This window comes from Cololabis saira, chromosome 23, assembly GCF_033807715.1.
Source record: "Cololabis saira isolate AMF1-May2022 chromosome 23, fColSai1.1, whole genome shotgun sequence".
NCBI lineage: Eukaryota > Metazoa > Chordata > Actinopteri > Beloniformes > Belonidae > Cololabis > Cololabis saira.
In genome coordinates this window covers 19,833,202-19,858,574 of record NC_084609.1, presented here as the reverse complement: position 1 = coordinate 19,858,574, position 25,373 = coordinate 19,833,202, and the positions used below count along the sequence as shown (strand labels likewise).

At 39.9% G+C, this 25,373-nt stretch overlaps 3 protein-coding genes across 3 annotated transcripts in view; 1 reads left to right on the top strand and 2 right to left on the bottom strand.

Annotated features, from left to right (window-relative positions):
* Nucleotides 1-339: 339 nt before the first annotated feature.
* Nucleotides 340-11,208, bottom strand: LOC133423956 (tetraspanin-8-like). The gene is made up of 9 exons (XM_061714307.1): nucleotides 11,048-11,208; nucleotides 9,420-9,485; nucleotides 8,963-9,076; nucleotides 8,410-8,484; nucleotides 8,215-8,313; nucleotides 7,196-7,282; nucleotides 6,826-6,885; nucleotides 4,186-4,269; nucleotides 340-4,082 (listed from the first exon to the last, which is right to left on the bottom strand). The coding sequence occupies exons 1-9, from the start codon at nucleotides 11,126-11,128 to the stop codon at nucleotides 3,978-3,980; spliced, it is 771 nt and encodes a 256-aa protein (XP_061570291.1). The 5' UTR covers nucleotides 11,129-11,208; the 3' UTR covers nucleotides 340-3,977.
* A 1,303-nt stretch (nucleotides 11,209-12,511) lies between these two features.
* On the top strand, nucleotides 12,512-20,932 carry LOC133424298 (ras-related protein Rab-19-like). Its single transcript, XM_061714805.1, has 4 exons — nucleotides 12,512-13,466; nucleotides 16,347-16,530; nucleotides 19,976-20,079; nucleotides 20,157-20,932. Exons 1-4 carry the CDS (start codon nucleotides 13,272-13,274, stop codon nucleotides 20,343-20,345), a joined length of 672 nt encoding a protein of 223 aa, XP_061570789.1. The 5' UTR covers nucleotides 12,512-13,271; the 3' UTR covers nucleotides 20,346-20,932.
* A 3,264-nt stretch (nucleotides 20,933-24,196) lies between these two features.
* lrrc17 (leucine rich repeat containing 17) overlaps nucleotides 24,197-25,373 on the bottom strand; it is a 38,264-nt gene continuing 37,087 nt past the window's right edge. The window contains exon 5 of the mRNA XM_061714841.1: nucleotides 24,197-25,228. Coding sequence (XP_061570825.1) covers nucleotides 24,792-25,228 — 437 coding nt within the window. The 3' untranslated portion in view covers nucleotides 24,197-24,791. The remainder of the gene's footprint in view (nucleotides 25,229-25,373) is intronic.

Sequence of the window (25,373 nt, the reverse complement as noted above, 5' to 3'; positions counted from 1 at the left end):
TAACTTTATTGCAGTTTTTCAGTAGAAAATAGACTTTTGGAAGCTGTTGAATGAATATATGGCTTTATATATATATATATATATATATATATATATATATATATATATATATATATATATATATATATATATATATATATATATAATATATATATATAATATATATATATATACATACATACATACATACATACATACATACATACATACATATATATATATATATATATATATATATATATATATATGAATGAGAGAGAGTAAATCACACTATGATTTGTGAACAAGAATCAAAATAAAATTAAGACAGGAAACAATAATCACATTTTATTCCTGCTATTTACAAAATATTACATCAAGTTTCTCCTCAGAAATAAAAAACAGTTTATGACATAAATAATAACCGTACTTTGCAAGAACATACTGCATATCAGGCATTAATGGTTAAAGTGCACAGGTAGACACTGGATCTGCTTTTTCAGATGAAATTCATTTGACAATACATTAGTCAAAGAGAGATTTCAGCTGCAGGCAGTTCATGCAGCAAGTCGTTACAGAAGTGATGTGGCAGAAAGGCTTCTTTGGTGAGAGTGGCATCAGATGGAGGATTGGTCTCTGCAAGAATATTACCCATGATTCACCTTCCGACAAGATCCTCAACAAACTGCAGCGGCCTTGCCAACGTTTGCCCAAACCTTTAAATGAAAGTAAGTGATGATTTTTCCTGCATTTCTGCTGAATGTGCAAACAGAAGCCACCAAGTCCTCCGTCGGCTGGACATGGTGACGTGTCATTTGCACTTTATTGTGCTTCTCAAAAGAATGTTAAAAAAAGGAGAAAGAAAATGCAGTGGTGACGTTTCAAATATGTACAGTGTGCAATAAGAGGAGTCTAAACATTCTGGTGTCACTATGAGACGTGAGTCATTCCTTTGTCTACACTGAGTAATAAATGGTTATATTTCAATAGAAGCGCTTTGTAAACAGTGTTGAACGATGCTACATAAATGTTACTTATATATCTCAAATATCATTCTAATGCTCAAAAATTGACAGTGTGCTTCAGATGCAAAATAAATACATGAAGTCCAGATAATATGTTGGGCTAAAATACCTTAAAAAAATTCAGTGCTCGATTTTTTTACTTTGTGTGTTTTTGAAGTAGCTATCAACTTAAACTCCAACGCTACATAACTGCATCACTGTTTGGGAAGGTCCAAGACTGAACATTTCTCCTGCTCTGAGCGGGTCAGACTTTTACAGTACTGTGACATCACAAACCCCAGAGTAGAGGGGAGCTGTCCACCGTCTTTATCTTCAAACTACTTCACATAAAGCTGAATTTGGCAGAACCCAGAAGTGTGTAGCAAAAAGCTGCAACTCTCATGTCGAAAGTAACCGACACAAGGATGTCATCAAAACCTCAGGAAATTATGTAAACCTTTTGAAAAGAACAACCTACTACATGTCTCCTTTTTAAATGATCAGTTCACAACTTTCCTCTGGATAGGACATTTTAAAACCATATATTTCAACTAAAAAGCCATAAAGGCTTCGTATTTGGAAATCTTAGGTCTAATTTCTAGAAACTGATATCTGCATTGGTGGAATATTGACATGAAGCCAGCTTATGCTCCTGGCTTCTGGACCTCTTATCGTATTATTACTAGATACACAGACTTCAAGCTGAAGGAAAACATAGTTGTAAAGTTATTTGGCAAACCCATTTTGGCTGATTGCAGGCCCCTTGTAATCAAATGTTCCTGAATTGCTGGTTTATGTTTCAGACTATTTGACACTGTTTTTTTGTTTGGTTTTTCTTTTGTGTGTTTTAGTACAACTCTACAACTTTGACTCCCTGTGGCTGTGTTACAGTTCTTCACTTTTATAATGACCAAAACTGTCGTGATAAGTTCACAGCAGCGTCTTCAGGGAGCACCAGCCAAGAGGAACGCTTTTACAGACGAGGCTTGATGAAAAAAAAATCCAATACATTTCATCTTCTTTGGGGGATTTGATTGTAGATGATGAGAGATCGGAAAATTTGAAGACACAACACTCACTAATGTGAGTCTGGGCTCAGCCTATCACAGCAAACCTAGCTCTTCACAGAGATGGTTCTCATGGAGATTGACCTCTCCAGACCATGTTCTCCAGAGGGTTGAATGTCATGTGACATTCTGCAGCGCCAGCAAAAGTCTGAAGATATTTCTCACCGGCATGCTCACAGTATATGTATATTTCTACTGTATATATATGCATGTAGCATTCCAGTACATCATATCAACTAAAAGTAAATGCACAAGTGTTTATGAAATATGACCTCACTTCCTGTTTGTTGCTTGGTTGTGATGCAAGAACACGTTTCAAAATGGAAAAAAAAGCAAAGTTTGGTCTAGGCATATATGCTGAATTTTGAAGATTAATGGTACTTCATTTTTTAAAACCAAACATTAGGTTACAAAATTCCAATCCATCCAAATCCGCAATAAGAGTCAGGCTACTGTCCTTTAAAAGGTGCCATATGTAGGAATTACGCTTCAAAATATATATCGAAGCAATCAAACAAATGAACATAAGGTAATATATTATGTTAAAAAGTATATCTGTTGTATTGATTAAAGGGCCACTGAACATAGTTGACGAGTGGGGACGGACCGTCAAGTCTGTAGCCTAATACCAGTTTGTCCCACTAGTCACGTTAATCATTGACTACGTTTACATGCAGTCAAAATCAGGGTTATTGCTAATATTCCGGTTACTGAAACATTCGGAATATTCCGTTTACATGCGTGAGCAAACAGGGTTATCCCTGTATACATGGTGATTAATCATTTGGGATATATCTGGATCAAACAGCGACGCACGGAGAACGTTATGACGCAATTCCGCTTCTTCTTCCTGTATCCAAATTCAAAACAAATGCTGCTTCGCGCGACTTTTCGCTCACCTTTACTCCAAAAGTGTGGCGTGGTCTTGCATTTCTCCGTGTTTATAAGAACTTCCTGGACTCAAAAGACCAGGATTCCTTGCGAACAGAGCATGCGCAGAAAACAAATTCATGTTCCGTTTGATGGGGATATCCCGTTAGGCGTTTACATGACCGAATATTCGGGTTATAAAAGGAGTAACCCAGGGGTCATATTCGGGTTTTTAAAAATTGGGGTTATTCAAAGGGCTTATTGGTGTTTACATGTTCATGCAAAACCGGGTTATTGCTAATATTTGGGTTTTAAAAGGGCTATTGACTGCATGTAAACGCAGTCAATGTACTGTTCATTCTACCACCCAAGAATGACCATTTTATGGCAGATTGCAAGATGGAGAAGTCACAAGAAAAGGAGGAAAAATAAGGCATCAATGAGACAAAAAATGTTTCTTACCCCCACGGAGAAAGTATAAGGACTGGTTACTTGCAATTAGGTTCACCAGGACCTGACATTTATGCTCCCCCCTTTTTCTGGATTGGTCATGCTTACACAGGGTGCCTTTAATGAGTTTGCCAAATTTGAGATATTATAGTGTACGACTTTAAAAACTGTAACAGCCCATTATGGCAGAAAAACAAAGAGGAACATAAGAAAAGATATAAACATAAACAGAACCTCAAGCCAACCAGAGAAACAGAAGATTTAGCAAGATAACCACCAGCAGCACAAATTCAGATATGACAAAAATATGTGAAAGTATGCGTATTATATAAACTGTACTGTACTGTAAGTCCCATTAAATTGCTTCTTTTTTTTTGGTTGTTTTTTGTTTTACAGCAGTAAGGCTCAAAAGAGTTATATGATATTGATTTATGCATGTAGATTAATTTTAAACATTGGTTACATGCATTAACATATAGAAAATCATATTATATATTGCTACAGCACAAAATAGCCAGATTATGGTATACAGCGTAATGTGCAAAGTCAAACCAGGTATGCTTGAGAGTAATCTTAAGTGTGTATTAAAAGGTACAGTCGACTGGTGCTAGAAAGCACCAGGAACATATCTGTTTGACTGGAGAAGAGCCAGGAACTCCTGTTTCCTTTTTATCTGCCCCATCAGCTTGACGCTCATGACCAGTAAAATAATCTGGGAACAGAAGCAGAAAATTGGATGAAGTCAAAAGGCTTCCACATACTGAGCTGTGAGGCACCGAGCGCTGCTGAGAAGAGCTCAAATGAATGGCACATACCCAAAACACTCCGCTTCCAAACTGTATACCCATCACCAGGGAGAATGCCAACTTCAGCTCCGAGACATAAATCGGTAAGCAAGGCTGCGGAAAAAAATACAGCACAAGGTAATTGATCTGGGCGTTAATTTAGTCCTCCTCTGTGTCAAATTACGCCTACTATGATAAATCAGTGTCTACTCAATTAGTTACGCCTGTCCAACAGAGAATGGACAGAGAAGGAAAACATTCTGGGCGGTCCAGCCCGCAGATCTGCTATTGGCTACAAATAAACAGGCAAATTCAAAGCATTACATGATTTAAAACCAAGTTATGACACTAAAGAAAACATTTCTGAGTGCACAATACAAATAAAAGTGATAACAGTATCTGTGCTTTATACTACCGTATTTTCCGCACTATAAGGTGCACCGCATTATAAGGCGGACTAAATATATGGTAAAATACCGTACTATAGTGGCTGGAGTTGAGTTAGTATCTACCTGATCTGCGCTACAGGAAATGCTACAAAATCCTACAGCAAATGCAAAAAAACCAAGAAAAGTACCGTATGTCAAACTTTATTAACAAAATAAAAACCAGCTTTGCTCCGTCTCTTCAAAGTCGCCATTATGCGAGTCTGTGACGATTCCTGACGTTTTTAGCGCTGTTACTTCGGCGACACCAACTACAGTACCCACAATCCCCCTGACTACAGTAACAGAAATGACCGTAATGATCATATATAAGGCGCACTGCCGGTTTTTGAGAAAATTAAAGGCTTTTAGGTGCGCCTTATAGTGCGGAAAATACGGTATTTGACTTCTGTTTCTGTTTTAGAGTGGATTCCAAATTTCTTGATTCGATTAACATGATTTCCATGTTAAGTGTAGCTGCGGTCAAGCAGTGTGTCGACATATTTTTTTTTTCAGAATAAGCATGCCCAACTTCGTTCACACTACCAAAAAAAGACCTAAAAGGGTCTTCTTAATTTAACTACATGCAGAAAGTTTTTTCAAACTGATCAATCATCCAAAAGGTTAAACATGATCATACAGGCCTTTGTCCCATAGTGAACTTTTGAGAGATTGAATAAAACGCAGTTGGTGTTTATAAGATCATTTTGGTCCAGTTTGTGTAGCTATTTGATCACTTTAACTAAGCGAATATGGCTTTTACTGGAGGAAAAAAAAAGAGAGGACCCCCAACAGGCTCCACAGGAGCTCAAATGGCAAACAAAGGTCAGAGAGGGGGTCAAGATTGATACTTAGTAAATGACTGAAGGTGTAATTAATCATCCATTCTGCTGCCATGTTGGAGCTAAATTTTGTTACGTAAATGAAGGCATGAATACATCTTATCATGCACAGACATATCAGACTTTTTTCTACTAGTGTAACAGTGTTTACAAAGAATTGAAGCTGATATCCATCTATTTGTAATGCCCCCATTTTCTTATAGCTACTTTCAGCAAAATAGCAGATTAGGCTAAAAGCTCACACCATCTCTAACCGCTTCCTTTAACAGCAATAACTAGCTACTTTCAAAGTTGCCACCTCGCCGCCGTATCATGAAGCTGCTGCACACAAATAGGCATCAACTGCAAAATATGTTGATACGGACTAAAACCGCTGAAACCGCTAAAATCACTGAGGGGTAGTGTTACATTTTCAAAACTGACGCTAATGTGGGAGAACCAAAATATGCAGTTATTTATAGCTAAATATATATTTTTTAGTGACAGCTGTATTGCAGTTTATGGGTTGCAAAAAACTCAAAATCTTACCAGGAATATTTGTCTTATTTCTAGTTAAAATTTCATCATTTTTAGTCAAAAAATCTCATTACACTTAAAACAAGAGTCATCACCAGAAAAATAACTTGTTATTTGACAATTTTCACCTGTTTCAAGTTAATTTTCACTTGAAATAAGTAGAAAAATCTGCCAGTGGGACAAGATTTATCTTCTATTACAAGCAAAAAAAATCTTGTTCCACTGGCAGATTTTTCAACTTATTTTATGTGAAAATTACCTTGAAACAGGTGAAAATTGTTGTTTTTTTCAGTGATGAGTCTTGTTTTAAGTGCAATGAGATTTATCTGACTAAAAATGAGACATTTTAACTAGAAATAAGACAAGTATTCTTGGTAAGATTTTGAGTTTTTGCAGTGAATTCAAAGGGCTAGCTGTCAACACTTTAGCCACTTAGCACTTTAGGTGCTAAGTGGCTAAAAATTGTATGTGCAAAATTATTTTTGGCTGTGCTGTTATTTTCACTAACAGACCGCTAAGTGCAGCTCGAGGCTTGAAAGAGTCTGGAGGTGAAGGCGGCTCAGCCGGAGCAGTGAGCAGGACCACCTTTCAGGTGCGGCTGGCCTCACTTACAGCTGCATTTTGAAACAGGAATTGTTGGACGGATCCAAATCAGAGCAAATGTTCATTCTGACTCGTGTTAGCGTGAGCAAAGCTAATCCAACATATCTGGATGTTGATAACCGGGGTGAAGTGGACACGCTCCAACCAACTGCCCGGTCTGATTCACATCTGTGTGATGCCGCAGTTTGTTTGTTTTTATACCATTATCAGTAAACACTGCTGTAATTCAAAAAGTAGAAACTCAGAGTTAAAATAAGCAGCGTGTGCAGGTCTATTAGTTGTACCTCTCCATAAATATAGATGTTCTTCGGCGCTCCAAGCGTGGCACTGCCCCGCAGACGAATCTGGTCAGGAGAACACAACCACGTTAAACTACTGTGATGAAAAAAAGACTAAATCAGCTCATTTCAAATGATTACTTCATGATGAACTGGATGTATCAGTATTCTGCTTGTTTAAATTGTATCAAAATTGCACTAGGCTACAGAAATGAAAAGTTTGTCTTGAATCCGAGATTTCCAGAAATTCAGGCTTCAGTAAGAAAATGAATGATTGTAAAAATGTATTAAGACCAAAAGGTGATGTGGGGTTAGAGTGTACCAGCAGACATGTTTGTGATGCTAACGTAATGGTAATATAAGAAGGGATACTTACACATTTTCCTGGATAGTGACAGTTACAAGAGGAGGGTATAGAAGAGCCCCAGTCCTTGTAGCCCTCGATCAGACCACAGCATTCAAACTGGAACACACACATAAATAAGCCAGGGATAAATCTAACAGGGATCTTCCTTAATATTTGCCAACAAGCATAATGTTTGGTAATTTTTCTTCTGATTCCAGACATAAATAAGGTGAAGGTGCCCTTTCCTGTACAGGTATCCCTGTCCCCTAGAGTCACACCTTTAGCTTTGGTTTTGTCCGAGGTTGTGACTTTCTACTGTGAGGTTCAAAAGCAGATGGAGATCAACCTGAGGTGCTTACTAATCGTGCTTCTGTTTGTGTTGTTACGAATTGAGACCCCTCCTCTCAGGAAATCCACCAATTGTTCAGCCACACTCATTCTCACTGTGACCTTTCTAAATCCTTAAGGAGTTGAAAGCTATCAGGGGCCTGACTCAGAACTGTCTCCACACATATCACATTGTTGTGCCACTTCAGATTAACACAGTTGAACCAAACACGTCTACTTTCGGAAGTTTCCACTGCTCTGCTTCCCAGTTTTTTCCTTGTGTCTCTTAACATCCTCACTGAGAGGGACTCAGATGCTCGGGCACATGTGAGGGAGGCGACGAGATCGAGGTTCAAAGTGTCATAATGTAGTTTAGTCCCAAGCATTATGGGTATTGGAGTTCCACAACTTGGGATGACCTTTTATTTTATTTTTATTTTAAACAATCAGCATTTTTTTTCTTTGTTTTACATTAATGTCATATGGAGGCAAGGATGTACAGCAACAAAGGGTTTGGGATTATGAAACAGATGTTATATTAATGTTTATGAACGGACCACAAGAAAGATGATATCTCCACAAAGAGAAACTTGTTATTCAGCCACATTGTTTTTGGACATTAATCCAAAACTCAAAACCAAATATGACACTCTAACAGCTTTTAGTTTGAGTAGTTTACCCTCCATGAGCACCAAGCGATGAGTATATGAGTATCCGCTTACCTCCTCCTGGATGTGGTACAGCAGCGTCCTGTTGGCCTTGCTAGTCGCACTGAGGGGCATCATGGCCAGCAGCTTGGACTCCTCTCGAACAACGCGTTTCTAAGGCGACAGAAGTCCCCTTCAGATCAGTTGTTGTACATAAAAGCATGCTGCTGCAACGTTAGAGATGTTTCATTTGGGACGTGACCATCGTACCTCGTAAACATCTTGGTAATTCAGTGCCGTTCTGACAATGATCGTTTGACTGGCCGCTGCCATCCCGGCTGCATACTGCACACACAGACACGCAGAAACATAAGTCCTATTTTAAAGCCGCTTTGAAACTCACAGTTTATATTTCTAAGTAGAGATGGGCGGTATGGATTAAAAAATGTATCACGATAATTTCTGGCATTTATCCCGATAACGATAAAAATGACGATAAAAAAAAATACCAATTCAACTCCATCTTTTTAACTATAAATCCATCTTGCTCTCAGATCCGCCATGTTTGTTACACAAAAACGTCATCAACGGGAATTTATCCTTTCTTTCTTTCTTTCTTTCTTTCTTTCTTTCTTTCTTTCTTTCTTTCTTTCTTTCTTTCTTTCTTTCTTTCCATAAATCAGCTTCACACAAAAACGTCATCAACGGGAATTTATCATTTTTGATGACATTCTTACCGTGGGGAATTTTTTTGACGGTATATCGTGAACGGTAAAATATCGCCCATCCCTATTTCGAAGTACTTTTTTTTTTTTTCTATTACCAGAATCAAACACCATCTCTTTCCTTTGCAGGCTCCAAACACGCCGAGCACTGAGAGCAGCAGGCAGCCGACCTCGATGATATACATCATCACCACAGACATACTGGACACCATCTGAAGAGGAGGGAAACCACACAGGCGTTACACTAACATACTACAGTCGCAAATGCCAGTTACTGTACTTTATATTGTCGGCATGGCAACAAACTAAAGCACTAAAGGTCACCGTCAGCTGGAGACTCTAGCGTATGAGGATAATTCACTGTCTTCAAGGTGTTCAGGCTTGAAATCGACGATAGATAATAAAAAAAAAAAACGGTGCTGCTCTTGTGCAATCGGACGCTTTTGATGGAAGTGGCCATTAATAATTCCTCAGCTGGCTTCTTACAAGGTTAGGAGTTATTTGTCTACATCTAGTAAATATAATCTGCCACCAAAACGTCAAACTCAGACTTACTTTGCCCGTCTGTATGAGGTCTCTGTGCCAAACGACTGTCATTCTCAGCATGAAGAAGCAGAGCGCCTTCGAGGAGAGGAGTACAAGCGTTAAAGTTTAGAAGCTGCAGGAAATAAAAGTTAGTTCAGACGAAACAATATATAACTTTCACAGTGTCGTGATTAATTTAACAAAAACAAAAAAAGAAACTAATTTATCCTCTTTAATTCAATGACTTGTAGATCCACCTTTTAGCAGCAATAATTTGAAGTAGTAGTTCCCTTTGACACTTCCACGTCACTTTGGAGGAAGCCTGCCTGATTCTTTTTTACCACATCGCTTCAGAGCATGGAGACGTTTGATCGTTCACCTCTGCACAGCTCTCTTAAGACCCTGCTACAGCATTTCAGCTGATTTGAGGGCTCGACTTTGACTGGGTCGTTCCCAAACCCTGATTCTTTTTTGTTTTTCAGCTGTTCTGATGCAGATTAGCTGGTCAGATCTTGCTCACAGTTGACAGTTGTTATAGAGATTTAGCGGCCGGACCGATGATCTCACAGTTTCCTCCAGAGGAGTTTGTGGATGACTCAATGACTGCAAAGTGGCCAGGTTTTGAGGCTGCAAAACAAGCCCAAATCATCACCCCACCAACGCCGTGCTTTATGGGTATAAGGAGTTTCTGCTGAAATAATGTTACTGCCAAACATGACCCTGAGCATTAAAGCCACCCAGAACACTAGAGCCGAACAATGTGAATAATCTTCCTCACTGACTGCTGAACTCAGAATTGTGTGGAAAATCATTTTATAACACCTTCCAGAAAGATAGAGACACTGTTCATGTCATTTCTTCTTGTTATTGTGTTAACACACACCTGAAAGCTACAGGACAGCAAACTACTAAAACATCAGCTTTACCTTTTAAAAAAAAAGCATTTCAAAATCTCACAAAAGCATTAAGGGGCTACTAAGTGTTTTCCAAATGATTTCTTTTTCTTTTTTTAATAATTTTTGCTAAATAAATATAGGCATCTGCTATTTGCCCACCGAGAGCTGGGGCATTCTTGTTAGCCACAAACAGGTATAAAAGGTGGATGGAAATAATGCTCTACAGTGGAAAAGTTATATATCATTGTATATGCCCAATACAAAAACTACACCACAATCTTATGGTTTTGGAACCTAGGATATTAAGATTTTACACCTGACTAAAGTCATGAACCCATAGATGTCACTTCTTATGGGAGCAGTGGTTCATGGGACAGTAAAAGCACTGGAAGGGAGTGAGCAGTGCAGTAATATGACAGTCAAAACAAAACAAGGCCTAACCTGAATGCAACACTTCTAAGAAACACAATGCTGGAAATATTGGCATGAAAAGACAAGTACTGATATTATTTCGGTTTGAGAGTGGAATAGTGGCAGAAAATGATGAATGGATTTATTTTAAGACGGATGAGATGTAATTGGGCACAAAAGGAAAAAGTGCCTGCAGCTCACACATACATAATTCGTATGTATGTGACTTATCTTGAGTCGTTGAAAACTGACTGAGGACGTCAGAGAACATCAGATCAATTATTCAAAGGAAAATCGTCCAAAGAGAAATCACACAGGCCTCTGCAAGCAAATCTATAGGAATGTACCTACCATATGTACTGCGTTTGCAAAAATAAACGGCCTTTTCAGGCTCGTTTTGTCCGCCACCACGACCACTGAGCTCTTCTGCATGTCTCTGCTCTTCCAGGCTTCAAAACGCCCGTTTACATAGAGAGAATGTCACAGCAGCGGAGCTGCGGCTGCAGCAGTAAGGACATGTATCGACTGATGCGCGCAGGACGTCAGAGATGTGCTGGATGCGAGGACCGCGACGCCTTCACGCACACTCGGAAATGTGGCCACTCAAAACAACTGGAGTTGTGGTTAATTTAGCGGCTGTTAAAGGCGACCATTCAATGGGTAGTGGCAGAGAACAATGAACATGGCCAGAACAAAGGTTATATAAATAGTAGGCAATTGAAATAAAGCCCCATCACTCCCAGAGTTTTAAATACAGGTAGGCAATAATCCCCAAAACCCATCATTTGTCTAATGGGTTTTAATGCTTGTAGCTATCGATGGCCTTCAGTTGGGAACATGTTGACTATTACATACATACAAACATAAATACATACATACATACAAACATAAATACATACATACATACAAACATAAATACATACATACATACAAACATAAATACATACATACATACATACATACATACATACATACATACATACATACATACATACATACATACATACATACATACACACATACACACATACACACATACACACATACACACACACACACACACACACACACACACACACACACACACACACACACATACATACAAGACTCATTTGACAAAGTAATTTGTAATATTATTATAATTAGTTTTATTGTATAAAACGATTTCGATTGCAGAAATTCAAGTACAAAATATGTTACATCCAACATTACAGGGATACAATGACTCATCCTATGTCTCTTTAATGAATTGGAAAAACCTTTCCTCATCTGAGCATCTGTTGGCAGGGTCTTTCACTTTAAACATCTTCAACTCACCCTTGAGTTTTCACATTCCTACCGAGCATCTGCTGATATGAGTCATAAGCCACTATCACTTGTTATTCTGTGCACATGTGCTGCAGGACAACTCTCTTATCCTGCATTCCACATGGAAATTGACAGTCACATATTTCAATGATATGTTACGAATGAAACGTTAAAGAATTTAGAAAGATGCTCTTCATGTTGACGGACATATGTATGTTTTTACTATCATGCTCAACAGGAACCCTGTAGCATGGTTTATTATCAGTAATTAGCAACACCAGTGGAATAAAAATAAAATAAATTAATTAATTAATTAAAAAAGAGGATTCAGGTTGAGTTTTAGAGAACTTAATGTCAGCTCTTTACAGGAACCGTAGAGTTTGAAGAGGTGACTGCATTTCCCAGAATCCACCAGCAGTTATGCGGCCAGGCCTCGCCTACCAGGAACAGGTGGGGCGGGTTTGTATTGTTACCACAGGTGCTGTGGGGGAAGAAGAACTCAAGTCAGTAGAACAGGAAAAACCGACGAGAGAAGAAAAGCAGAAATAAAGGGAGGAAGAAAGTCAGGGGGAGGAAACACGTGCGGGCGTGTGTGTCACGGACAGAAGCAGAAAGCAGCAGGTGCCTCAGACAGCACCCTGCATCATACACATGCATCTTCCAACTCTCTTTTCATTGGAAGTTTCTTTTTTTATGACACAAGACCGCTTTGTGCAAGGACTAAAAGAAAGAGATGTGCATTCATTCTGTCGGTTGCTTCGGGTCACAAAGAGGGTCAACACCTGAGACGGAGCTGAAAGGGGAAGCTGAACTGAGGCGGTTTTTGTCCCCCTGACACAACACAAGATGGGAGCAAGAGATTCAACTGCCTGAGGAGATGAGACTTTTTCAAATTTTTCAACAATTATGTTAAACTTTGAAGGAGCATAAGCAATTTCTGGCCCTCCCTGACGCCTGGAATGCTCTTGTTGAGCATAAACTGGTTATACAGGCCTGAAATGGACTAACCTAACTGAGTATACGGCTCTACTGGAAACATAACCTGCTCAACAAGTGCATCTTTTACTGGAGGGAGCAACTTTTGCTGCAAATTTTCACTTGTATTTTAATTTTGAGCTCCCTTTTTTTTAGTTTCTACTCATCTCTGCAGATCATCTTGGCGGCAAAGGTCAAACAATCCAGTTGATCTTGTGCATGATAAAGCAGAGGAAGGACTCACTTCCTTTAGTGGCACAGAAAAAGACGCACACTCCACTCTACCTCAACCATGCAGGCAGCAGGACCTGAGCACGATGACTGTTTCGACTTCTTGTTTAAGATCATCCTGATTGGAGACTCCAATGTGGGGAAGACCTCGGTGGTCCAGAATTTCAAGTCAGGAGTTTTCTCTGAGAAGCAGCAGAACACCATCGGGGTGGATTTCACCGTGCGAACCGTGGACATCGAGGGGAAGAAAGTGAAGGTTGGTCCTCTGCGGGTTGTGTTTTGAATATGTGGGTAGTACTGCGTATACACGGAGGTGTCACAAGTGTAAGCTTTATATAGCCAGTTTGCAATGGGAAAACTCTCAATAGCCTCAAGGGTTCACATTTTGTCAGTTTGTTTGACTGTATTCATGAGTAAGTGTTGATTTTGGCAAACTATGAAAAGGATTAACAAATTCCCATCAGCCATTTATTGAGACTTATCTGGGTCCAGATCACATCAGTTCACTGGATCAGATCATTAAGAATCAATACTATATATACTACCACAAAGTAGATGGTTATAATAACTTGTAATGGTATTGAAAACAGTTGTATTGCGTTCATTATGTCTTAAGATTGATAGCTTTGTGGTTTTCTTTTGTTCAGACAAGGATCCTAGTTCTTACCTTCAAACTTGACTTTACTTTAGTAAAGTTTGAAGGTAAGAACTCTGATCATTTTCTGAACAAAAGAAAACCACAAAGGTATTGAAAACACTCAAGAATCTGACTGAAAGCGTGCTCAAGTGTTCCCTGCTAAATGATCCATGTCGATGACGCAGCTGAGTCAGCAGAATATGACACTGACTCAGGTTAATACACTGAACGAAAAGAGCAACAACAAGACAGGGCATTATAATTCATACTCAGGCAAGCTGACTATCCCATGTGATGAATCTATCTCAGAGTTCGGGAGTCGCTTGAGGGGCGCAACAGAAAGACCAACTGTACTTTGATCACAGTGGCAGTTTGGCTCAAAACAAATCTGACGGCCGGTTCAGATGAAAAACCTGTCGTTCAGGTTCCTCCCCTTTAGCTTTTGACGTAAATAGAACCTGGAATGACCTCTTTTGTGAAAGGAAGTGACAGTTTATGCAGATGATGATGGCGTCTGCCTTCAGCTCAACACAGATACCGCTGGTTATGAGGAAAGGCGGGGAGATTATAATAAAGTCAGTTTTAGTGGGTTTTACTAAGTATGTAATGGTCAGAGGTGGAAGTTATTCAACGGGGCAAACAAAAAAAAAAGCACCAACAGCAGTTCTATTGTTTTGTGGACCAGACAGATGGCTGGGTGATAAAAATCCATGAATATTTTCTGTTTTAAATCTTCAACTTAATGATCTTATCATCAACTTGCCTTTCTATTTCCATCTATACGCTTCATAAGTACTTATGTCTTACCGTTTAAAGAGCAATTATGTGCTGCAATCATGTGCGGTAGGAAGTAGTCTGGCTTTATTTGGCTTTTCTTTTTTTTAGCTGCTTGTAATTATCAGGTGAGATCTTATTTTCCGCTAAGTCTACTTTAAGACTGCAATGAAAAGTTACATTGGATTCAGATGGTTCAAATGTTTTTGTATTCATTTTTAGACAGCTGTACTTCAGCGGTAGTAGTTCTTAAACCCTAATCCAAATCTATAACATTTCTTCTAAATGTGGTAGTTTTTCTCTCACTTTTAGTGTCTATTTAATGACCCAGGTGATGTGCTTTTGTCCATTTGTTCATTATTTATTCAATGTCGGGGGGGGGGGGGGGGGGGGGGGGGGGGGGGATATACTCCTCTTTCATACAAAGATTACTTCCTCTGGATTCCACTTTGATTTTCAGGGGCAATCAATAAAAAAAAACTATCAAAAGTAATTGAGTAGGAATGTCAATGAAGGACCATTGTCAATTTTTAAGTAAAGGCTTGTTGATCCGAGGGGTTATTAGCCATCTTGGCTCTTGGGATGCTCCAGTATGGGTCATCAGATAAATCCCGCCTCCACCCAGCTGTGATTGGTTTGGTACGTTTTGCAGTGGTGGAAATGTCTGTGAATGGGAGGCGTGAATGAGTACAGCTGGCAACGCTGCTGCAGGACACTATCCCAACTCTCTTCATCCAAAAGAACACAGCACACCCTGAACATGACTCACACGCTTCCATGACTGTAAAGACACTCTTCTAGAGACTTTAACATTTAACCTGTGAGTGAACTAGCAGTGATTATGATGTCACAAACCAGCTAAATCACAGTTGTGTGACGATAATGTGACAGAGGAGACATTTGGAACTGAGTTGACACGTTCATTAAAAAATTATACAACCTGCACATAAAGGAAGAGTCACTATGGTGGTTTATATTTAGAAAAGTACAAATATTCTCTCTTTTTTCCTGTGATAGAATGTGGAAATATGTGTTATCTATTCATTTTTTAAGATACAGGACTGTCTCAGTCCTTTATTTTCTGTAATGCAAAAATGTCATACATTCTGGATTCATTACAAATAAACTGAAATATTGCAAGCCTTTTATTATTTTAATATTGCTGATCATGGTTTACAGCTTAAGAAAACTCAAATATCCTATCTCAAAAAATTAGAATATTCTGGGAATCTTAATCTTAAACTGTAAGCCATAATCAGCAATATTAAAATAATAAAAGGCTTGCAATATTTCAGTTGATTTGTAATGAATCCAGAATGTATGACATTTTTGTTTTTTTAATTGCATTACAGAAAATAAAGAACTTTATCACAATATTCTAATTTTCTGAGACAGTCCTGTAAACAAAAGAAGGCATGGTTTCCATCTATGAACACTGAGAACAAATTGGCTGATAAGTCGGAGCTGGTTGCTACGACACCAGAAAGGTCTGTTAGATCCTCTGGGAGTTTTCTCTGAGACATTGTTAGGACTTTGGTATTCTCCACAGGGAATAACAGCCCACTGGCTCTCATTGTGTTGTTTATGTGCATATCCTCCACACATCTTTAATATATACTGTATACTGCCATTCAGCTACACAGGTGTCCTGTTATAGGGGATGTTTTGCACATCTGGTGATTATCACCTCAGTTTGGTAAATTCCCTCCTCACTGTCTTGTACAGATACAGGTGTGGGACACAGCAGGTCAGGAGAGGTTTCGCACCATCACCCAGAGCTACTACCGCAGCGCTCACGGCGCCCTGATCGCTTATGACATCACACGCAGTTCCACCTTTAACTCTGTGAACCACTGGATCAAGGAGGTGGAACTGTACGGAGCCGCCAACGTAGTTCTGGTGCTCATAGGTGAGTGTGGGCAGGGCTTTTAGCCATGCTGAATGTAGAGAATATCCCTGTAAAGGTGTCTATCCCTCAAAATGGAAACTGCTTTGTGACTGTGTGTACATGAAATTAAACTCAAATTATAAACATTATCTTCAGTACTTATTTTCCTACTCACTACCATATTAATTTTAGAAATAATTGACTTTTTTCATACATGGCATGATGATAATTTTGCTTCCAGTTGTTATAATAATGATATTATTTAATTGAAAGTGTGCCATCCTTTGGTCAAAATATCTGTGATACAGACCAACAGCTCTCTTTACAACCATCCATTGACTTCTGTTCATAGCGGCTTGTTTTAAAGGGGGTGCTACTCAGTACTCGAGTTGTAAAAAAAATCAGGGGTGATGGTGGATTTTATCATATGGGGACAGATAATTTGTGCTAATTACAAATAATATAATATATTACAAAAATTGGGCAGTGACCAAAACACCTGCAGAAATACTGCAGGAATGACATAGCAGCAGTTAAATGCAGCCTTCTGTAAGCTTTAAATATCCACTGGGCTTACATCAAATACATCAAAACACAACAATAAAAAACAGTTTTCTGAACTTATCAATATGACTCTGTCCTTCACAGGATAAATAAAATGGATCACTGCAAAAACTCAAAATCTTAACAAGAATATTTGTCTTATTTCTAGTTAAAATGTCTCATTTTAGTAAAAAAAAATCTCATTACACTTAAAGCAAGACTCATCACTGGAAAAAACAACAATTTTCACCTGTTTCAAGTAGATTTTCACTTAAAATAAGTACAAAAATCTGCCAGTGGAACAAGATTTTATTGCTTGTAATAAGAAGATAAATATTGTCCCATTGGCAGATTTTTCCTACTTATTTCAAGTGAAAATTGACTTGAAACAGGTGAAAATTGTCAAATAAGTTATTTTTCTGGTGTTATTTTTCTCGTGATGACTCTAAAAAAAACCACATTCCTTGATTAAATGACATAAGGGATGGAAAGGGGGGATGGTAGTTTTACAGGGGGGATGATTTTGACCGTTTTTATTTCAGGGGGGATGCCACCCCCCCCTCATCCCCCCTCAACTCCAGTACTGGTGCTGCTTATTAAATGCAGAACAATGTGAAGTTGGATGAAGGTGAAGACAGAGAAAGCTGAATAACCTTACTCTGATCTCAGTCCGTGATGTCACAATGCTCTGCAAAATCTGAGCAACCCGCTTAGAACACCTTTTCAGACTTAGGTGGCAACAAATAATTTATTTTTTATTTCCCTATAATATGTTCCCTTTAAAGAAGCATTCCAACATAAATCAACCCTGAGTAGAATCGTCAGGAGTGCAAACTTGGATCTGAATATGCTTTTTCAGCAAAATGTTAATACTGGGGCAAATGGAGCTCCATTAACATTTATTGTTTTTGGGTGGAGTCGTGTGGGACTGCTGGCCACTCAGACTGAGTTTCCCACAGTGTAATTTTCACCATTATTGTTTGAGAAGGACTCTGTCTTTCATTGTATATATCATGTAGCAAGTTCTCTTAACATTAACACAGAAAATTTCATCTTCTAAAGCCAAATCGAGGCATGTAATGCTAACATGGCTAACACCGGCAAGACCCCTGACAACAGGGAGACGCTGATGCTGTCGTGTCGTCATGGCGATGACACGCCCTGACAAAACTCAGGCTATCCTTGAAAAGGGCGTATGTGAGAGGTTGCACGTCAGCAGTATTATTCAGGAACTACAACCAGGTGTTTCTTTAGTGGAAACCTTACAGGTTAAAACGGAGGCAGAGGTCGTAAACAAGGACAAACGTGAGCGTATAGAACAATGTATAAAAGGAGAAGACTTCAAGACCCCTGTTTCTAACGTTTGCCTATTTTGACACAAATATCATATCCACTAATATGGAAACGGAGGCCATGAACTCTTCTAATTTTGTGTCCATTTGCAACACTTTGCATTCACTCGTCGGTAATCTTGTGTGAATTTATACCAAGATGGCAGTGACCGAACTGCGATTTCTGTACAAACAGTCCTATTTATATACCTTTTATACTCATACCAAGTCAAAATGTCACCCTTTTGTCAATAGGGATCCTATACACACCCTTGTGTAAGTGAAAGGATATTTTAGAGCCAAGTCAGCAGCTTAAAATTAGTGCTGCCAATTAGTAAAAATTGAGGGATTAATTAAGATCTGTAATTAATCAATCTAATTAATCTCTCTTTTAATCTCACCTAAATATTGTTGAGAAAAGCCTTCAACTTGAGGTGGTTTCCTTTAAATTCATTACATTATTGTGGCAGATCAAAACATTGATATATAACAACAAAAAGTGGCTTTATTTATTTAACAGACTTGAACAGATGAAGTCTTAGCCATTTACACCCACTTGTCAAGAACATTCGCTAGCCTCTCGGTCGCAGACGTGCACATGCGTGCGGTGCTCTCCTCGAGTTTAGTTTGGGGAAGAGCGTTGCTGTGGTAACATCGTTACTGCTTTTTTATTGTTGTTGTTGTTCTTTGTGGACCCCAGGAAGACTAGTTGGTTACTATGGTACCAGCTAATGGGGATTCTTAATAAACTAAACTAAACCAAAGATCCTCTATACACAAGATAGCGCATTGCCGTTACTGCCAATGGTATGGAATGGTATACACTTCCGGTCTCCTAAGTGGGCGTGGTCGCCCCTCTCCCCACATCGTTTTGGCACATACAACACTAGATACAGTACAACTTTCTTCCAAAAATACTTAAATAATAAAAATAACAGTATTATTAAGCAAAGAAGCAAGTTTTATTTTAGTTTTAAACTTAATTTTATCCGATGGGAAAACGATGAGAGCCAAATCTCGCGAGAGTGTGTTGCTCAGACAGAGACAGGTCTCAAACAAAGTTCATTTTCTCCTAATCTGTCGGTCTGAAAATGTGCATTTTGGTGTCAGAATGTTCAGAAGGTTTGTGGCTTTTGAAAAATGGGTCCCATATTTACTTAGGTTACTATGGGGCGAAGGAATTGGTAATAATCTGTGCTACCGTTCACTTTTCCCATAGGACTCAATAGACTCAGGACCTACTTCCGGTCTCCTAAAGGGGCGTGGCAGTCACGTGACACAGATACAAGAACTCGAACCTTAGTGGGCTGTCTCGGTTTATAGAACGTCTCTGACTAAACTAAACGTTAGCTAACGTTAGCTGTGGCCGCGCCTGCGACTGGGTGCTTTCTGTGTATGTGGCTAAACTAGCTGCTTCGGCGGTAAGCAAATTCCTTGCCACAAAGAACACATATCTCTCTACCTTTATCAAAGGTGCCGTTGGGGCGTTTTAGAAATGTAAATTCCCCATTCACTGGACCATTCACTAGTGTCAACAGAACATGGGTTATTGCTTATACACATGTCTCAGCTTCCTCTTTTCCTCTGTGCAGGGAACAAGTGTGACCTGGAGCAGAGCCGGCAGGTTGAGTTTGACGAAGCCTGCAGTCTGGCGAAAGAGAGAGGCATACTCGCTGCCTTAGAAACATCTGCAAAGGTAAAGTACAAAACATGTAGAGGAAACGTGCTTGAGGTTGGGTGATGTATTTATGCAAAGCTTTTTTGTGTCTTTAGGTGAGCCAGAATGTGGAAGAAGCCTTCATGATGATGGCCCGAGAGCTGTTGTCCCATAACGGCCTGTTTGTCCAGCGAGGAGACGATGAGGGCAACAGCACACCCCGAATCCTCCTCCACGCCAACTCTCGACCAGTTAATGGTATCACAGCTGCAGACACACAACCAGAGAAGAAGTCGTGTTGCTGATGACGACAACAGACGACGAGGAAGAGGGTGAAGGACACATGATCATGACTGTTGAGGGAGAAGAATACAAGAAGAGGATGTCAATGAGTGCGAACAAGGCCTTATAAACTGAGAATCTATTTGTTGTTGTTTATAATGTGTATTAAATGTACAACTGAGTGACATACCTAACCTGAGAGAAACAGGAACATAATCTCCTTCACATCCGAAGCCAGGCCTGGTCTTGCGTCCTGGGTTACGTCAGATTATCTCCTGAAGATGTTGCTGGTGACTGAAGCAATTCCTCCTTTTAGGTTTGTATTATTGTATATTTCAAATCTAAAAGCATTACCAAAACGAGCAAACACTGACTGGTCTCGTCCTTGATATCTTCGGCGTGATTCGACGGACGCAAAGCAAGAGTGTTTTCACATTCCCACATTCTGTTTTTTCTTCCTTTTTGTGTCTTAACGATGCTGTTGCCCGGATGGGAATGATGCTGGTAAAAGACTAAAACTATCTCACCTTCGTGGTGTCGTCTCTGACGAGTGTTATTCCTTTCTTCCACTACGTTGTGGATGAAAGTGTCCTGGAACCAAAGACGAGTCAAAACACAGTGAATTATACTCTTTTTTTTTTTTGTTTTAAAATCTCTGTTGTTACGTCCCTTGTTCTGTCAAAAATGGGTGTTCATAAATGATTTCAGGTATTTATGAGCTTCTTAAATATAGATGGAAACATGCCTTCAATCACTCTGAGTCAACTGCTCCCTTGTGAACACTAGAGGGCAGTCTCCTACCACAAATAATCTGTAACTTCAGGTCGGATGAAAGAAGGTGGTTATTTCAAACATGTGCTATCGCACGTTGAAATGATTAACTAAACCAACTCGTATGCAAGGACACAAGATAAAGTTAAAACACCGTGAAGTAATCACAAAAAAATGACTTCCTCCCGATGAAGTTGACGGGGTCACATCCAGAAGGGACAGAGGCAAGAAAAACTATGCAATCCCCTAGGAATTTACTGCTTTACTGCACCAATTTGCCCAGAATCCTCAGTGAAGTAAAGAAGACCCTGCAGGTTAAAGCTGAAGGCTGGAAGACGTGACTGGAAGTGGTGAACATCTCTGATCATGAACCAATTGAACAAAAGGGTGTCAAGAACAGCCAGACAAAGCCACTGCTATCCCTGCGTAAGAGTGCATCTGAAGTTTGCACTGTTTGATCAGAGTACCCAGAACTATCCATCAAACCCTTAAAACATCATCCAACAACAGTGAAGTAAGTTGGAGGGAATGTCGTGATCTGGGTTTACTTTGTTGCTTGGACCACTTGCATCATTTCTTAAAGGGGAAATCAATGTCCAGGCTGAAATTATTCCCCAGGGTAATGTCAGTAGATGTTGGGTGCTGCAGCAGCAATGATGCAAAATATCAAGGCATATCCAACACAGATTGGCTTCAGAACATCTGCCTTTTAGAAGTTGTCCATTCAGAGCCTAGAGACCTTGACCTCAGGGATTACCTGGAATGACCTCAGGAGAGACGTTCACGCTAGAAATCATGCAAATGTGTCTCTGCTGAAGCAGTTCTCTAATGCAGTGTTTCTCAACCCTGGTCCTCGAGGCACCCCTGTCCTGCATGTTTTAGATGCTCCCCTGCTTCAGCGCACCGTGATAAAAGTACCTGTGTCATCAACAGAGCTGTGCAGACCTTGGTGACAAGCTAATTAGGACCATTAATTAGAATCAGGTGTGTTGGTGCAGGGAAACATCTAAAACATGCAGGATAGGGGTGCCTCGAGGACCAGGGTTGAGAAACACTGCTCTAATGAACGGCGAACAGGTGTGATCCAGAGCTACTTAAAGTGCTTTCTTTGAAGTTAGGAGCTTCCACCAGCTTTTAACTCCAATGATTCACTTTAAATTTCCTCAAACCAGTGTTAAACCAGTTAATTGAAGCTTTCAATAAAGAAATGGGAACTTATGATCGATTGTGTTCTATCAGCTCGATCCCCTTGTCATTGCCTTCTCTTGCAACTGAGATTATGTTGATCAAGAAACTCCTGAGATATTAAAACTCTTTTTCAAAAGTGCCCAGATGGCAGCCAGCAACAAAGATTACAAAACGGACATTAATTACAGCAGTGTTCCCAAGTCTGGTCCTCGTGGGCCCCTGTCCTGCATGTTTCAGATGCTACCCTGCTTCAGCACACTATGATACAAGTACCTGTGTCATCAACAGAATTGTGCAGACCTTGATGACAAGCTAATTAGGACCATTAATTAGAATCAGGTGTGTTGGTGCAGGGAAACATCTAAAACATGCAGGACAGGGGGGGCTCGAGAACCAGGGTGGGAAACTGAATTACAACATGCATGTGAAGTGTTTCACACATACACCACAAACCATCAAAAAGTCTATCACTCAGTACGTTCACATGCAGCGATTCAACCTGGTTGCAGATCTTATCACATAATGACATGCAGAAGATTGGATCACTTGTCTGATTATACATGCTGTTCTGAGATCAGACTGAATCAGATTGAATAAGCCACTGTAACCAGAGCATGGCTGACTCCGTGACGGTAGGTGGCGCTGTACCCAAGGTAAAAGTGTGGACAACTGGCCGGATCGTGTCCACTTCTATTGTTTCTGTGTTTGGCGCTAATATATCCCGTGCGTAGATTCTTCCACTTTATTTTGAGCTGCTCCGGTGTCCTCATGAAGCCCGCGTCAGCCATCTCTTTTTATAAAGGTCCGCGTTCCTACTTTTCCGCCCATCCATGAACCTCAAAATGTTTAACTCTTGCATCTGCCGTAGCAGAAAACGCGTCTCCTCGTCGGACCAAAAATGAGTTCTTCCTGTTGACATGTTTTGAAGAATTAAAGAATGGCTAAACACGCGCCGCTTCCTTTTCAACTACTGAGCACGCGCCGTCTCCTTTCACTTCCGGGAAACTCTCGAGCATGCGCAGACTGCAATATCTATGTCCCCGTATACATGGCGTTAACAACCTGGTTGCGACTGGCTTATCTAGGTGCTCCAAACTGGTTGATGAATCCGGCTTGACCAGGTTGACTTGACCAGGTTGAGGTGTTTACATGCAGTTTAAAAGTCGGAACGATGTCTGCAACCGATCTGCAACCAGGTTGAATCGCTGCATGTGAACATACTGACACACTATAAACAATTAGATCGCAAATCATATGTAAGGAAACAGACTGGAAATTCTACCAATTCTTCAAGTTCAGATGTCAAACTCATGTCTGGACAACATCTTTTCCTTGCCACCGTAATCTTTCTTTGTGTGTCACGTTGAGTTGAAGAGCGTTAAACAAAAATGGTACCAACCTTGAAATCTTATAGCTGAGTCCACACTGTTAGCACCCATTCAGCCAATTTGCAATTGTGTCTGTTGAGTTTTTTGTTCTTTTTTTCTTTTTTAATCAACTGATCTTGGATAGTCTGGTCCATTTCATCTTTGTTTCACCTCAGAGGAGCCCAAAGAAAAATGTGTCTTGAGCCATTTTAATCCTTTAATCCAGCAGAAAGTTAAGCATCAGACATGTAGTGGCAGTTCAAGGTGGAAGTGGATTTCGAAGCCAAATGGAACAAGAGAACCTTGTTTGCAAGAGACTCGCTGTTTCCACAATCAGCGTTGCATCCGGTCATTTTTTATTTATTTTTAATAAACTGCCCTGGTTCACAGATAACTTCCAGTCTTGGTGCTTTTTCTCGGCAAAGTATCTGGAAATGTTATGTCCTCATCGAACTGGTGAGTCACCATGTCAACGGTTAAACGGTAAAACTTCCGATCATGTATGTGTGTGTCTGTGTGTGTGTGTTTGTTAGTGAGTAAAACAAATGTTCAGAAAAAATAAGCCCAGTTTTATTTCCAGAAAACAGGCAGCCAATATCTTACATTAATATAAACAAGACCAAAAGCTACTTTTGTGCAAATAAGTAAAAGAAAAAAAAAACAAACAACATTAATAACCTGAACTCAGCTTGATAATGACTGTAACAGAAGAAGAGTGCACCTGTAGGTCACTGCGTGGGAAATCTAAAGACATTTCTCTGAGAGGAAATCCAGAGGATACCAAGTCTGATAACAAACTCAATCAGGAATGTTTCAGAAAAACAGAAAATCTCTAATGTCCTTGTCCTTTGCATCAAGATAAACTTAGCAACATGACATTACAACAAAGAAACTTAAAAAAAAAAGAAAAACAGAAAAGAACGTGAGCATTTCCTACCACGGGCACGGATAAAAGTTGTCGTCTTCAGCCCGAAAAACTAATTTTACTCAAAAAAATTGTTGTTCACTTTACCCTTTTAAAATATCAAACCACTGAATCTACCTTTTTTTTAATCAACAGTTGACATCGTTACTCACTTTCAACCTCTTTTGTCAATTTTCCCTCTGAATGGAACAACTCCAGTAAGATAATCCACCTCTGTTCTAACTCAGCCTGATGATCTCAATTGTGTTGGGCCCCTTCTCCTTCTTTTTCAGACCCTGTGATAGATGTTCGTCCTGTCCGTCACCTGTCTCCTGCGCGTCATTCTCAGACCCTCCATCCACTCCCTGCCCCGTGTCCATCCCTTCTGTTTGCTTGTCCTTGGGACACTCCCCGTTGTAGGTCTTGACGTAGTCTTCCACGCGCCAGCCCCTGAATTCGCGCGGCCCGGAGCAGATCAAGCCGGTGTGAGAGACGCCGGGATGGTGCTTGAGCCAGTAGATCAGGTAGTGGACGTTGTAGTCACAGATCCACGGGTTGTCCTCCAGCGAGAGTTTCCGTAGGAAGTAGAGGTCCTCCAGTACGCCGTATTGGAAGTATTGGAGGCTGTTGTTGGATAGATCAAGCTCACGGAGGTACAGCAGGCCTGCAAAAGCAGCTGGGGCCAAAAGAAACAAGAAAAAGAGCTTTCATTATTACTGAATTGCTGTGGGGACTGACTTGGCTCTGGAACCAACCCCTAGTGGTCAGTGAATGAACTGCAACTTTTCTTAGTTCCACATTGGGGTCAACTCGGAAGTTAA